The sequence below is a fragment of the Coregonus lavaretus genome (assembly GCF_964263955.1).
Source record: "Coregonus lavaretus genome assembly, chromosome: 27".
Classification (NCBI taxonomy): domain Eukaryota; kingdom Metazoa; phylum Chordata; class Actinopteri; order Salmoniformes; family Salmonidae; genus Coregonus; species Coregonus lavaretus.
The window spans coordinates 2,734,763-2,748,692 of record NC_140014.1 but is presented as its reverse complement, the minus strand read 5'-3'; the positions used below and the strand labels follow the sequence as shown (position 1 = coordinate 2,748,692).

The following is a 13,930-nucleotide window of genomic DNA, read 5'->3' as shown; positions in this document are numbered from 1 at the left end:
AATAGTTTGCTAACAAGAAATGTGTGGAGTGATTGAAAAACGAGTTTTAATGATTCCAACCTAAGTGTATGTAAACTTCCGACTTCAACTGTATCTATATAAGGTCCAACAGTTGACAGTGCATGTCAGAGCAAAAACCAAGCCATGAGGTCAAAGGAATTGTCCATAGAGCTCCAAGACAGGATTGTTTCGAGGCACAGATCTGGGGAAGGGTACCAAAAAATGTCTGCAGCATTGAAGGTCCCCAAGAACACAGTCACCTTCATCATTCATAAATGGAAGACGTTTGGAACCACCAAACTGAGCAATCGGGGGAGAAGGGCCTTGGTCACGGAGGTGATCACGAACCCGATGGTCACTCTGACAGAGCTCCAGAGTTCCTCTGTGGAGATGGGAGAACCTTCCAGAAGAACAACCATCTATGCAGCACTCCACCAATCAGGCCTTTTATGGTAGAGTGGCCAGACGGAAGCCGCCACTCAGTAAAAGGCACATGACAGCCTGCTTGGATTTTGCCAAAAGGCACCTAAAGGACTCTGACCATGAGAAACAAAATGTTCTGGTCTGATGAAACCAAGATTGAACTCATTGGTCTGAATGTCAAGTGTCACGTCTGGAGGAAACCTGGTACCAACCCTACGGTGAAGCATGGTGGTGGGAGCATCATGCTATGGGGATGTTTTTCAGCGGCAGGGACTGGGAGACTAGTCAGCATCGAGGGAAAGATGAACGGAGCAAAGTACTGAGAGATCCTTGATGAAAACCTGACTGGGGCGAAGGTTCACCTTCCAACAGGATAACGACCCTTAGCACACAGCCAAGACAACGCAGGAGTGGCTTCGGGACAAGTCTCTGAATGTTCTTGAGTGGCCCAGCCAGAGCCCGGACTTGAACCCATTCTGACATCTCTGGAGAGACCTGAAAATAGCTGTGCAGTGACGCTCCCCATCCAACCTGACAGAGCTTGAGAGGATTTGCAGAGAAGAATGGGAGGAACTCCCTAAGTACAGGTGTGCCACGCTTGAGTCTTCTTGGTTATGACGCTACAAGGCTGTAATAGCTGCCAAAGGTGCTTCAACAAAGTACTGAGTAAAGGGTCTGAATACTTATGTAAATATGATATTTCAGTTTAGTTTTTTAAAATACATTTGCAATTATTTCTAAAAACCTGGTTTTGCTTTGTCATTATGGGGTATTGTGTGTAGAATGATGAGGGGGAAAAACATTTTAATCAATTTTAGAATACGGCTGTAACGTAACAAAATGTTTAAAAAGTCAAGGGGTCTGAATACTTTCCGAATGCACTGTATGTTTAAAAAGTCAAGGGGTCTGAGCTTTTCAGAAAGTGCTTTACTCTCATGAATGAGAAATGTCAGATGGTCAGAAAGGTTTTCCTGTACAGTCGTGGCCTCAGTTTTTATGATGGCAATTTGCATATACTCCAGAATGTTATGAAGAGTGATCAGATGAATTGCAATTAATTGCAAAGTCCCTCTTTGCCATGAATATGAACTTAATCCAAAAAAAACATTTCCACTGCAGTTCAGCCCTGCCACAAAAGGACCAGCTGACATCATGTCAGTGATTCTCTCGTTAACACAGGTGAGAGTGTTGACGAGGACAAGGCTAGAGATCACTCTGTCATGCTGATTGAGTTAGAATAACAGACTGGAAGCTTTAAAAGGAGGGTGCTGCTTGAAATCATTGTTCTTCCTCTGTTAACCATGGTTACCTGCAAGGAAACACGTGCCGTCATCATTGCTTTGCACAAAAAGGGCTTCACAGGCAAGGATATTGCTGCTAGTAAGATTGCACCTAAATCAACCATTTATCGGATCATCAAGAACTTCAAGGAGAGAGGTTCAATTGTTGTGAAGAAGGCTTCAGGGCGCCCAAGAAAGTCCAGCAAGCGCCAGGACCGTCTCCTAAAGTTGATTCAGCTGCGGGATCGGGGCACCAGCAGTGCAGAGCTTGTTCAGGAATGTCAGCAGGCAGGTGTGAGTGCATCTGCACGCACAGTGAGGCAAAGACTTTTGGACGATGGCCTGGTTTCAAGAAGGGCAGCGAGGAAGCCACTTCTCTCCAGGAAAAACATCAGGGACAGACTGAATAAAGAACACAGCCATGAATAAAGAATACCAACACATCCTCCGAGAGCAACTTCTCCCAACCATCCAAGAACAGTTTGGTGACGAACACTGTCTTTTCCAGCATGATGGAGCACCTTGCCGTAAGGCAAAAGTGATAACTAAGTAGCTCGGGGAACAAAACATCGACATTTTGGGTCCATAGCCAGGAAACTCCCCAGACTTTAATCCCATTGAGAACTTGTGGTCAATCCTCAAGTGGCAGGTGGACAAACAAAAACCTATGAATTCTAACAAACTCCAAGCATTGATTATGCAAGAATGTCTGCCATCAGTCAGGATGTGGCCCAGAAGTTAATTGACAGCATGCCAGGGCGGATTGCAGAGGTCTTGAAAAAGAAGGGTCAACACTGCAAATATTGACTCTTTGCATAAACTTAATGTAATTGTCAATAAAAGCCTTTGACACTTATGGAATGTGTTATAATGAGTTTCTGGTATTGAGAAGTTCACAATGCAAGAATTTACTTAGACATTCTGTGGAGATTTCATACCAAGTATTTATTGAATCACGAGCTCGTGTGTTCATCTAACCAACGGACATAGCTTTGCCCTTCGTCAGTTGAACTCACTTGAAAAAAAGAAGACACTTTATATACCCTTTATTACCATTTTCCTGGCATACATCTGGCAAGTCTCCATGGGCACTCCCTGTCTTTGATGTTCATCACTCTTTACCCAAAGTCACTATCCTAAACATCACTCATGCTATCCTAAACATCACTCATGCTATCCTAAACATCACTAATCTCCTTGACATAAGGAATGTAGACTTCATGGCCCCAAACCACTTATATAGTAACTCTACCTCTGTCCTAACAATACTATGACATGACATCATTATACCATAAAAACATCATATCAGAATGCTTGTAATTATACTTCAGTATACCATAGTAACATCTGACAAAAAAATCGAAAAACCCAGAAGCAGCAAACTTTGAAGACCAATAAGTAATTCTCAAAACTTTTAACCACGACTGTACATGAGTGGCAATTGAAAATGTGTCTGCTAATGCTAGTAGTGCATTAATGTCGATCTAACGATGGAAAATAACATGGTTGCTACTGTGTATGTGTCCATCCCTCTGAGCTATTTAGTAAAGACTAGTATTAGCTAGCCAGCTTTAGACTGAAACTGGTCCAGGTCAGCTGTTAGCACTAGCACAGGAACCATATCAAAGTCAGTGGCTGAAATTGCTATCTTGCTTCTTTGCCGAGCTACTCACCGTTCACCGTTAGGAGAAAAAGCCTGTCCAAATGTATGTCATGGCTCTGTTATTGGCTTCCGACTAGCTCCTCTCTCACAAAAAAATAAATAAAAAGGTTCAAGACTGGGTTAGATTTGCCCGCCCAACCTGCTACCATCTGCTATCTTCCACCACAGGCCACCTACCTTTACAACTCCTCGGCAAACTACTGCCCCTTTCACAACGAATCCCTTCTCCCAATCAGAGGAGCGGGAACCTGACCTTTTTGTCCCGACCACCCCCCATGGCAACTGTTGCTGTCCGAAACAGATGTTAAGAAATAAACAAACAATTCGTTTTGGTTGTTAATGAAGGCTTACTCTGCAAAGTTCCGTATCTGGTTGTGATTATATGTGAGCGTTATCTTCCCCGCGTCTCCTCTGAGCACTAAATGACTGCATTGGAAAATATCTTAATGCGCTAATTGGTCCGTTGAATCTCCTTAACACCTGTCGGCAGTTAAATGCAGCTACTGTAGGTTACTAGAAAGTACTATAGGTTGCTGGAAATGTAAAAGAGAAAATTACAGTAGTGCTGGACTGGCAGGGTCAAGGTTTTCCTAGGAATGAAAGAATTTAACTGAATTAAAGTTTGGAAGAAAAAGAGTACCCGCCAACCACCCACACACCCATTGCCACTGCCATTAAATCCCTTCCTGGTCACGGAATGACTTTTTTTTAACACATCATAAATTAGCATCGCATTTACACCCATGGCCTGACTTTAAATATATTCCAGCTAACATACAGTGCCGTCAGAAAGTATTCACACCCCTTTACTTTTTCCACATTTTGTTGTCTTACAAAGTGGGATTAAAATGGATTTAATTCTCCTTTTTTGTCAACGAGCTACACAAAATACTCTAATGTCAAACTGGAAGAAAAATTCTAACATTTGTAAAATAAAATATGAAAAATATAACTAAGTATTCATCCTGAGTCAATACATGTTAGAATCACCTTTGGCAGTGATTACAGCAGTGAGTCTTTCCTGGTTCCCATTCGTTTTTTGAAAATTCTTCAAGCTCTCTCAATTTGGTTGTTCATAATTGCTAGACAACCATTTTCAGGTCTTGTCATAGATTTTCAAGCAGATTTAACTCAAAACTGTAACTCGCCACTCAGGAACATTCACTGTCTTCTTGGTAAGCAACTCCAGTGTAGATTTGGTCTTGTGTTTTAGGTTATTGTCCTGCTGAAAGGTGATTTTATCTCCCAGTGTCTGGTGGAAAGCAGACTGAACCAGGTTTTCCTCTAGGATTGTGCCTGTGCTTAGCTCCATTCCTTTTCTTTTTGTCCTGAAAACTCCCAAGTCCTTAACGATTACAAGCATACCCATAAAATGATGCAGTCACCACTATTCTTAAAAATAGGGAGAGTGGTACTCAGTAATGTGTTTTATTGGATTTGCCCCAAACATAACACTTTTTTATTATTATTCTGTACAGGCTTCCTTCTTTTCACTCTGTCAATTAGGTTAGTATTGTGGAGTAACTACAATGTTGTTGATCCATCCTCAGTTTTCTCCTATCATAGCCATTCAACTTTGCAACTGTTTTAAAGTCACCATTGGCCTCATGGTGAAATCCCTGAGTTTAGGAAAGATGCCTGTAGCTTTGCAGTGACTTGGTGTATTGATACACCATCTAAAGTGTAATTAATAACTTCACCATGCTCAAAGGGATATTCAATGTCTGCTTTTTTCATCTACAAATAGGTGCCCTTCTTTGCGGGGCATTGGAAAACCTCCCTGGTTTTTGTGGTTGAATCTGTGTTTGAAATTCACTGCTCGACTGAGGGACCTTACAGATAACTGTATGTGTGGGGTACAGAGATGTTAAACACTATTGAGTGAGTTCATTCAACTTGTTATGTGACTTGTTAAGCATATTTATACTCCTGAGGTTATTTAGGCTTGCCATAACAAAGGAGTTGAATACTTATTGACTCAAGACATTTCAGCTTTTCATTTTTAATTAATTTGTAAACATTTAGAAAAACATAATTACACTTTGACATTATGGTGTATTGTGTGTAGGCCAGTGACAATCTCAATTTAGTCAATGTTATACTCAGGCTGTAACACAACAACATTTGGAAAAAGTCAAGGGGTGTGAATACTTTCTGAAGGCACACACACACACCCTTCTATCTCCAAAGGCCTTAATGTACTAAAGAAATGCTTTAGTACAACAACATGATACATTACTTACATAACATTCATATCATATCGACAGACATTACACGTACACACACACCGAAGTCAATCAGCAGCGTGTCCATTAGCACAGTGTGAAAGGCAGGCTGTCGCAGAGAGCTCCTTTGACGATTCATAAAGAACCACTCGCCTCTCCAGAGGGGTGAGTGAGTGGAGTCCCAATTACTTCAGCAGCACCACTTCAAACTCCCTTCCTCGTCTATTACACCTCTGAAGCCATCTCTCCTCTCTCTCCCCCGACACCTCAGTGCTCTGACTGTCTCTCTGACAGTTATGAGAATCTCTGAGGCTGAGCCATTTCACTGAACCCCCAGGGTGTGTGCCCGTGTCAATGTACTGCACAGGAAACCACTGATAGGGTGTGTTTTTGTTGGTAATGGTGGTAATCAAGTCCAAACTGAGCTCTCCGGACCTGAGTAGGACCACCATCCTCATGAAGTGACATTGTTGTTAACTTTTTGGGAGGCTCATTTTTGGGCTATTACTACGGACAGTTGCTGTTTTATAAATCAGCTGGGGATAAATCCGTCTAGTGTTGACTCTCTTTCTGCCATTCTTTTTTATTCTCTCTCCCTCATTCTCTCCCTGTCTTTCTCCCTCTCTCTGTACCCTCTCAATTATTTTCCTATTCTTGCCCCCTCCTCCTCCTTTCACTCTCTTTCTCTCTCTCCAGAATGAGAGGGGCCAGTGCCCGGCCGACGTGGTGTCCGAGCCCTTGGACATGCTCTTGGAGATGGCGGACGCCGCCGTCCTGGCCAAGGAGCTGCGCAGCCTGCTGAGGAAGGCCCTGCCCCGGCCCTGCGCCCCCCTGCCCCTGACCCTCGCTGTCCGAGCACCATCAGGCCTCTCTGACAAGGCTCGGGTCCAGCTCACCACCATGGGCATCCGGCTGGGCGACCGCGTGGTCATCGCCGGTCAGAAGGTAGGCGGCCAGTTCCATAGCCATCAATGAAGGGTCTCAAGTCCACAGACTGTCATTGGTTGATTGTCCATAACTGAGGTAGAAAAAAGGAGCCTTCTTAGTCTGCTTATTTGAGTGAATGGTTAACAGCTCATGTACCAAGTCAATCAGAACAGAAGCCTCTTTTCCCTTCTACTGATTGTAACTCATAACAATACAGCACTCGATGAAAGGTCATGTTGCTATCATGTTGATCATGCTATTCACCCCACCTCTGACTCTCTAGCCCCGGGAAATTGTATTTGACAACACCATCTTTGGCTGTCAAGTATGTTTTTCTTCTTCTTAAGACAAGTGAAGGAAAGAAAGCGATGAAAAATAATAGAAAAGGGAATGCGAAACTGTGAAATGAAGGACTTGTAATCTGTGTTGTGTTCCTGCCTGAAGACACCCTCACTCCTACGCACGTATACAGACAGACGGGGCCCCCACAAAGAATAAGCTATTAATTAATTCTCGAGCCACACTGAGAGCGAAAACGCTGGGCGTTGAGTTTCCCCAGATTGGCTAATCAAAACCCTATTTTCTCCCTGCTGCTCTGGCGAGCCAGGCACTTTGATCTCTATTTTCTTTTAATTCATTTTTGTCCCTTCTCTGCGTGTTTATAGATTTGGACTCATCAAAACATGCTTAAGTTGCGGCAGGTCCTTGATAGGGGAGCCCGCCCTTACCTAAATGCGCAGCGGCACGTGTGCGTTTCTGAATGAAGATGTAATCACTTTCCGCCGCTCTCTCCCGAGGATGGGCAGATAGAGGATGAAACAATCATATTGAGAGAGTTTTTTTTACTCTGTTTATCTTTAGGAGTAGGGCCCTGCTTGTTGGCTCTATAGCTGTTTAATGTGTGTGTGCCTGTGTGTATTCAGGTGGGCACTCTGCAGTTCTGTGGCAGCACCGAGTTCGCCGGCGGTCTTTGGGCCGGTGTGGAACTCGACCAAGCGGAGGGGAAGAACGACGGATCCGTCGCTGGAGTCCAGTACTTTACCTGCCGCCTCAAACACGGTATGTCCGCTGCAACCCCGACTGACAGTACTCTCTAAGCATTAATCAATCCAAACGCTGCGACAATCATAGACTCAATCTATATCCTCCATCCAAAGCTATTAGGACCTATCGAAGAAGTCGGTTGCTCAATGGTGTCTCACCATGGCAATAGCTATTCTCCTCATGTGAGATGTGAGTGAATTCGACATCTCAAATGACTGCCCCAATCTGGTGTTTGGCCCATTTTTTGATCTCTTGCTCTCTTCATTACTTTTAGCAATCTCTTTCTCTCTATCTCTCTCACGCTCTCATTTTCTCACATTCTACATCGCTGTCATCGGGGCGGGGGGTGGCTATTTGAGGAGTCTCAAATGTAGAATGTATTTTGATTTGTTTGGCACTTTTTTGGTTACTACAAAGCTGTCACGGGCTCCTGAGTGGCGCAGTGGTCTAAGGCACTGCATCGCAGTGCTAACTGTGCCACTAGAGATCCTGGTTTGAATCCAGGCTCTGTCGCAGCCGGCCGCGACCGGGAGACTCATGGGCGGCGCACAATTGGCCCAGCGTTGTCCAGGGTAGGGGAGGGAATGGCCGGCAGGGATGTAGCTCAGTTGATAGAGCATGGCGTTTGCAACGCCAGGGTTGTGGGTTCGATTCCCACGGGGGGCCAGTATAAAAAAATAAATAAAAATATTCACCAACTTTAAGTCGCTCTGGATAAGAGCGTCTGCTAAATGACTAAAAATGTAAAAAATGTAAATGTAAATACATCTCCCCCCTGACAGGGATCTTTGCACCCCTGTCCAAGATCAGCAAACCCTCGGAGCGATGCAAAGCCAACCCACAGAGGAGCGCCACCCCCATACAGCCCTCTCGGCGCATCAACCTGTCACACGTCACCTCCAAGATCAACACAGGTAACAGTTTCTCCGACAGGGACGTCAAATATTTGTGCCACGTCAATGGATGGATGGATGGATAGGCTACAGGGTAAAGGATAGCTAGTCCTATAGTCCCAAGGGGCACAAAGACAAATGGACCTACCTGTGATGGAAACCTCACATCGTTATGAAAGCACAGAGAAACTCCTGAGCCTGAAGGGCTGAGAGGTTGAGTTACGGAGGTAGGGAGCAGAGTCAGGAAGGGGGAAGAAGATGGAGAATGGCATAAAGGGAGGAGAGCCATTTTCCACTTCAACATTTATCTCATTACACCCCATCCAGGACCTGCTTTCTGTAGACCCATACACATGAATGCATTATTAGAGGCCACACATCACAGGAACCACAGAAACACACACCTCGCCACCTCTCCCTCCCTAATGACATTAGTTTTGGATGCAATGTCTCAACCCCCTCCCACCTCAATAGGCTTCCACTGACTGAGACATAACTCTGAAATTAATCCACGCTGGGGGGGTGTAGTGTAGAACACAAAGCCATGATAAAGACAGTAATGGTCATGAAAACTACAGCTTCTCCATCTCCCCGCTGCTCGGGGGTGGCTAGCAGAGGGGCCAACGACGAAGTCACGAACCCCATGAAAAGCGAGGCCACCTATCTCCGCTAACCAGATTTCCGCGGATGCCCGACGGAAAGGCGCAACGCCACCTCTGATGTTTGTGACTCGATCTTTCCCCCACCTCACCTGGGAATGAGTAGGTTTATCTGTCTGTCGGAGCTCTCCGGGGCACAAGCCAAGGTCTCTCCCACGCCTTGATTGGATTGCCTGTCGTAGTGGCCCGGCTTTTGACCTCTTTCGCTGCTTAATGTATACATATGGTTACGGAGAGCTGCCCACGGTGATAAGGCTTCTTCAGAGGAAAGATGGCAAGCCTCGGGTTTGGGTCTCTTCCTCTGGTGCTATTACTTCTCACATTCTTTCTCTGCTAGCTCGTTTTTGTTGATAATAACCATCTTGACTAGGGCTGTGGCGGTCATGAAATTTTGTCAGCCAGTTATTGTCATGCAAAAGCCTGCATGTCTCACGGTAATTGACTGTTAATTAACATAAACACGTTTAGCATCTCCAGGCCTCCAAGTATACAAGCCGCTGATGTGAGCCTTTGGAACATCTACATTTAAAATAGTATAATAAATCAATTGAATATACTGTACACCATCACAATAAATACATGATTTATTTTAGGCAGGTCTAAAGAAACGGTATGATATGAAGAAAATGTATTTCAGAAGAACAGAATATGAGTTGGCCTACTGTATGTTATCTGGCAATGCGCCATGCCAGAGCCTGTAGGCTTGTTCATTTAGCAGACAAGATATGCTTATAAGTCCCGTGCCATTATTTAATATTATAACATTTTATAGTAAGAAGAATATAATTAAGTTAATAAAATTGAAAGGATATTTTTCCCATTCTGGAGCTAGAGTGCGCGCATATGAAGTGGCTATGTTGAGCGTAAAAGTGATCATTTGAAACAGGTCCTATACGCCAGATTTAGAGTTATTTGGCAACTTTAGTTGTGAATTATACAAATCTTAGAATGCCTTAGAAATCAAAACATATATGATCTGCATGGTGCGACTATAAGCTATTGATGATTTGAGAATGTCGCAAAAAAAACGTTGTTCCTTGCCTCAGGCTGCACATGCTGTTCTCTCATCAAGTGATCATATTATCAGTCATCAGACTATTCTCAATTTAATCTTGTCTTTATTAATATGTAAAATTCGTTTTAATTTAGAATGGCCCATTATCAAATGGGCAAGAACATGGGCAATACAAAAAATACATGTCATCCGTATGCACTCGAATAGCAAATGGAGGCGGGAAAAGTATGTTTTTCACTCTGTATTCCAACCCTGTTCCTGCAGCTACCCAGTGCTTAATTTAGGAAACCAAGTGAAATCTGTTCGGAAACATCAATAATAATAAAAAATCACTAAGACCCTCTCTCTGCGCACTGGAGAAAGGCATGAAGGAGAGAGGGTAGGAGATGGAAACTCTGTGGCTATAGGTAATGTGTCAGCCTATTAATTATGAAAATATAAAAAATGCCCTATTAGTAGGCTATTCAAAATCAAATACAAATTCAATTTAATTGTAGGCTAAGTCAGAATTTGTTTAATTTAGGCTAGACCAATTATCTACCAAAGGTATCTTAAATCAGTATTTTTTCTATATTTTTCTGCCATGTGTAAAGTGTGGTAGGCTATGTATTGTATAATGGCACATTCATTATTTTAATTCAGGGTTTATTTCGGCTTGAGCTCATATATAGGCCTATGCTTATGCATAAACTCTAATATGGGTATGGGTGTTTTGAATTAATCATCACCTTAGAAAGCGCTGTCCATTTCGTTGTGTTATTTTTTTATTTGATTTATTAGGTTCCCCATTTGCCGACGCCAATGGGGTCCGACAGATAACAAAAAATACATTACAGACAAAATACTTTACAATTGACATACATTCAAAAACATTAACATGTAGTGTGTGTGTGCATCTATCAGTTACACATACATGTCAGTACATATACACAGCAAGTAGGTCACATGGGGGAAGAGGTGTTGCTTTATTTGTTTTTTGAAACCAGGTTTGCTGTTCACTTGCGCTATATAAGATGGAGTTCCATGCACTTATGGCTCTGTATAATACTGTACGTTTCCTTGAATTTATTCTGGTCTTGGGGACTGTGAAAAGGCCCTGGTGGTATGTCTGGTGGGGTAAGTGTGTGTGTCAGTGCTGTGTGTAAGTTGACTATGCAAACAATTTGGAATTTCCAACACATTAATGTTTCTTATAAAACAAGAAGTAGAAAGAAGCAGAAAGCCTTTCCTCAACTCTTAGCTAAGAGAGATTGGCATGCATAGTATTAATATTAGCCCTCTGATTACAATGAAGAGCAAGACGTGCGGCTCTGTTCTGCGCCAGCACTTGACCATATGACTAGACAATAATCAAGATAAGATAAAACTAGAGCTTGCAGGACTTGCTTTGTGGAGTGTAGTGTCAAGAAAGCAGAGCATCTCTTAGGCTTTGAAACATCCACAAGGACCATGTTTTCCACTCAGTTTCAACCTATTGTTGAACCTGTTTAAAAGCACATACTGTTTTGATGATAAGTGTTTGATGTGATTTTCGATTGCATTTGCTTTGACGTCAGAGTGGTTATAGAGACAATAGAGCCCTGAGTACCAGGCCATTAGCGACCTGATGATCGTTAGCGAGTTGAGTACTACTAATGCATGTCCAGAGTGCATAACAGGAGATTACTGTGACTCAGCGGTCACGTAGAATTTTACTGCGGTCATGACTCATTACTGCCGGTGTGGCGGTAATACAGTCACAGTAGCAGCCCTAATCTTGACTGCCATTGAGTGCCAGTAAAGCACACTGAGTCACGATTCTAGCTGATATTCAGCTTTTCAACTGCTTTTTGTGACCTTTAGAATTTCCAACCCTGAAGAGTCATGAAAAATGAGCCGGCAATTCCGTGGTCCCAATTACATTCTTGTGACTCAGCCTCTTACAAACAAAGCTACAATGGCGATGTGCAGGTGAAAACAATGGCAATTTTTGTGACAAATATGATTAGGAAGAAACAAAATGATCTTTCCTCTCTGGTAGTTACGTATAAGCCTTTTTACACCCTCTTTCCTATGTGGGGTATTATTCCGTGCCCTTGGGTGCTACTTGATGGGACTTGAGGGGAATAAAGGGACCGCTGAGTGTCCCGTGGAATTCCGCCGCTCCCGCTGATTGATAGTCCAATTATGCCGGTTTAATAACCAGTAGACAGACAGCCTGAATGGCCAGCCAGCCATTGATCACAAGTTGTGTGTGTGTGTGTGTGTGTGTGTGTGTGAGTGAGAGACGGTGTGGGTGTGTGAGAGATGGTGTGGGTGTGTGAGAGACGGTGTGGGTGTGTGAGAGACGGTGTGTGTGTGTGTGAGAGACGGTGTGTGTGTGAGAGACGGTGTGTGTGTGTGAGAGACGGTGTGTGTGTGTGAGAGACGGTGTGTGTGTGTGAGAGACGGTGTGTGTGTGTGTGAGAGACGGTGTGTGTGTGTGTGTGAGAGACGGTGTGTGTGTGAGAGACGGTGTGTGTGTGTGTGTGTGTGAGAGACGGTGTGTGTGTGTGTGAGAGACGGTGTGTGTGTGTGTGAGAGACGGTGTGTGTGTGTGTGAGAGACGGTGTGTGTGTGTGTGTGAGAGACGGTGTGTGTGTGTGTGTGAGAGACGGTGTGTGTGTGTGTGAGAGACGGTGTGTGTGTGTGAGAGACGGTGTGTGTGTGTGTGAGAGACGGTGTGTGTGTGTGTTCGAGAGAGCGTGTGTGTTAGGATTGGGCAGTATCCAGATTTCCATACCTTCATACCATGCCTGTGCCTTCCCGGGATATATGGTATTACCGGTAGTGCACACAAGGGGCGCTATTATTATTTTCGAACGTAAAAACCCCCACTAAAACTTCACTTATCAGAATGCTGACAAAATGCTAACAAGTTCTAAGGAATTCTCATTGCAGATGCTAGGTAAATGCTAACAAGCACATGCAAACATTTACTTCTAGGACAGACAACCCAGCTCATAAAGTTATGCAAGTATCTCAAAACGCAGTTTGCAGCACACACAAAACAAATATTAGCCAGCAAAGGCTCTTGATCCAGGAGGGGATTCTCTGTTGTTACCAAGTGAATGCTTGATTTTTTAAACAAGAGAACCTTAGCTAGATAGCTAACTAGCAAAGTGGTTTACTAGCTACTACGCTGCACAAAAATATGAACGCAACATGTCAAATAAAAAATAAGAAGGAAGGGAAGTGCTGCTAAGGTACGCAATAGTAGGTTTTTGTAGACAGAAGGTGCTCTTTGGTAAAAGGGGTAAGTTGGTCATCAAAAAGAAGGAGGACCAAGGCACTCTTCATATAATTAATTAAAATGCCTTTATTTGTATGGCATGTTCAATGGAAACAAAGACTTTACATTTTTACAGTGCATTTGGAAAGTATTCAGACCCCTTCACATTTTCCACATTTTGTTATGTTAAAGACATATTCTAAAATTGATTAAATATTGTTTTCCCCCTCATCAATCTACACACAATACCCCATAATGGCAAAGTGAAAACAGGGTTTTAGATTTTTGCAAATGTATTAAAAATAGAAAACAGAAATACCTTAATTACAGAAGTATTCAGACCCTTTGCTATGAGACTCGAAATTGAGTTCAGCTGCATCCTGTTTCCATTGATCATCCTTGAGAAGTTTAAGTTTCTACAACTTGATTGTAGTCCACCTGTGGTAAATTCAATTGATTGGACATGATATGGAAAGGCACACACCTGTCTATATAAGGTTCCACAGTTGACAGTGCATGTCTGAGCAAAAACCAAGCCATGAGGTCGAAGG

At 43.3% G+C, this 13,930-nt stretch overlaps 1 protein-coding gene across 1 annotated transcript in view; it reads left to right on the top strand.

Annotated features, from left to right (window-relative positions):
- Nucleotides 1–13,930, top strand: part of LOC311102369 (CAP-Gly domain-containing linker protein 4-like) — a 121,589-nt gene that overhangs the window by 48,300 nt on the left and 59,359 nt on the right. Inside the window, exons 8-10 of the mRNA XM_084143685.1 lie at nt 6,288–6,536; nt 7,442–7,577; nt 8,345–8,476. Coding sequence (XP_083999811.1) covers nt 6,288–6,536; nt 7,442–7,577; nt 8,345–8,476 — 517 coding nt within the window. The remainder of the gene's footprint in view (nt 1–6,287; nt 6,537–7,441; nt 7,578–8,344; nt 8,477–13,930) is intronic.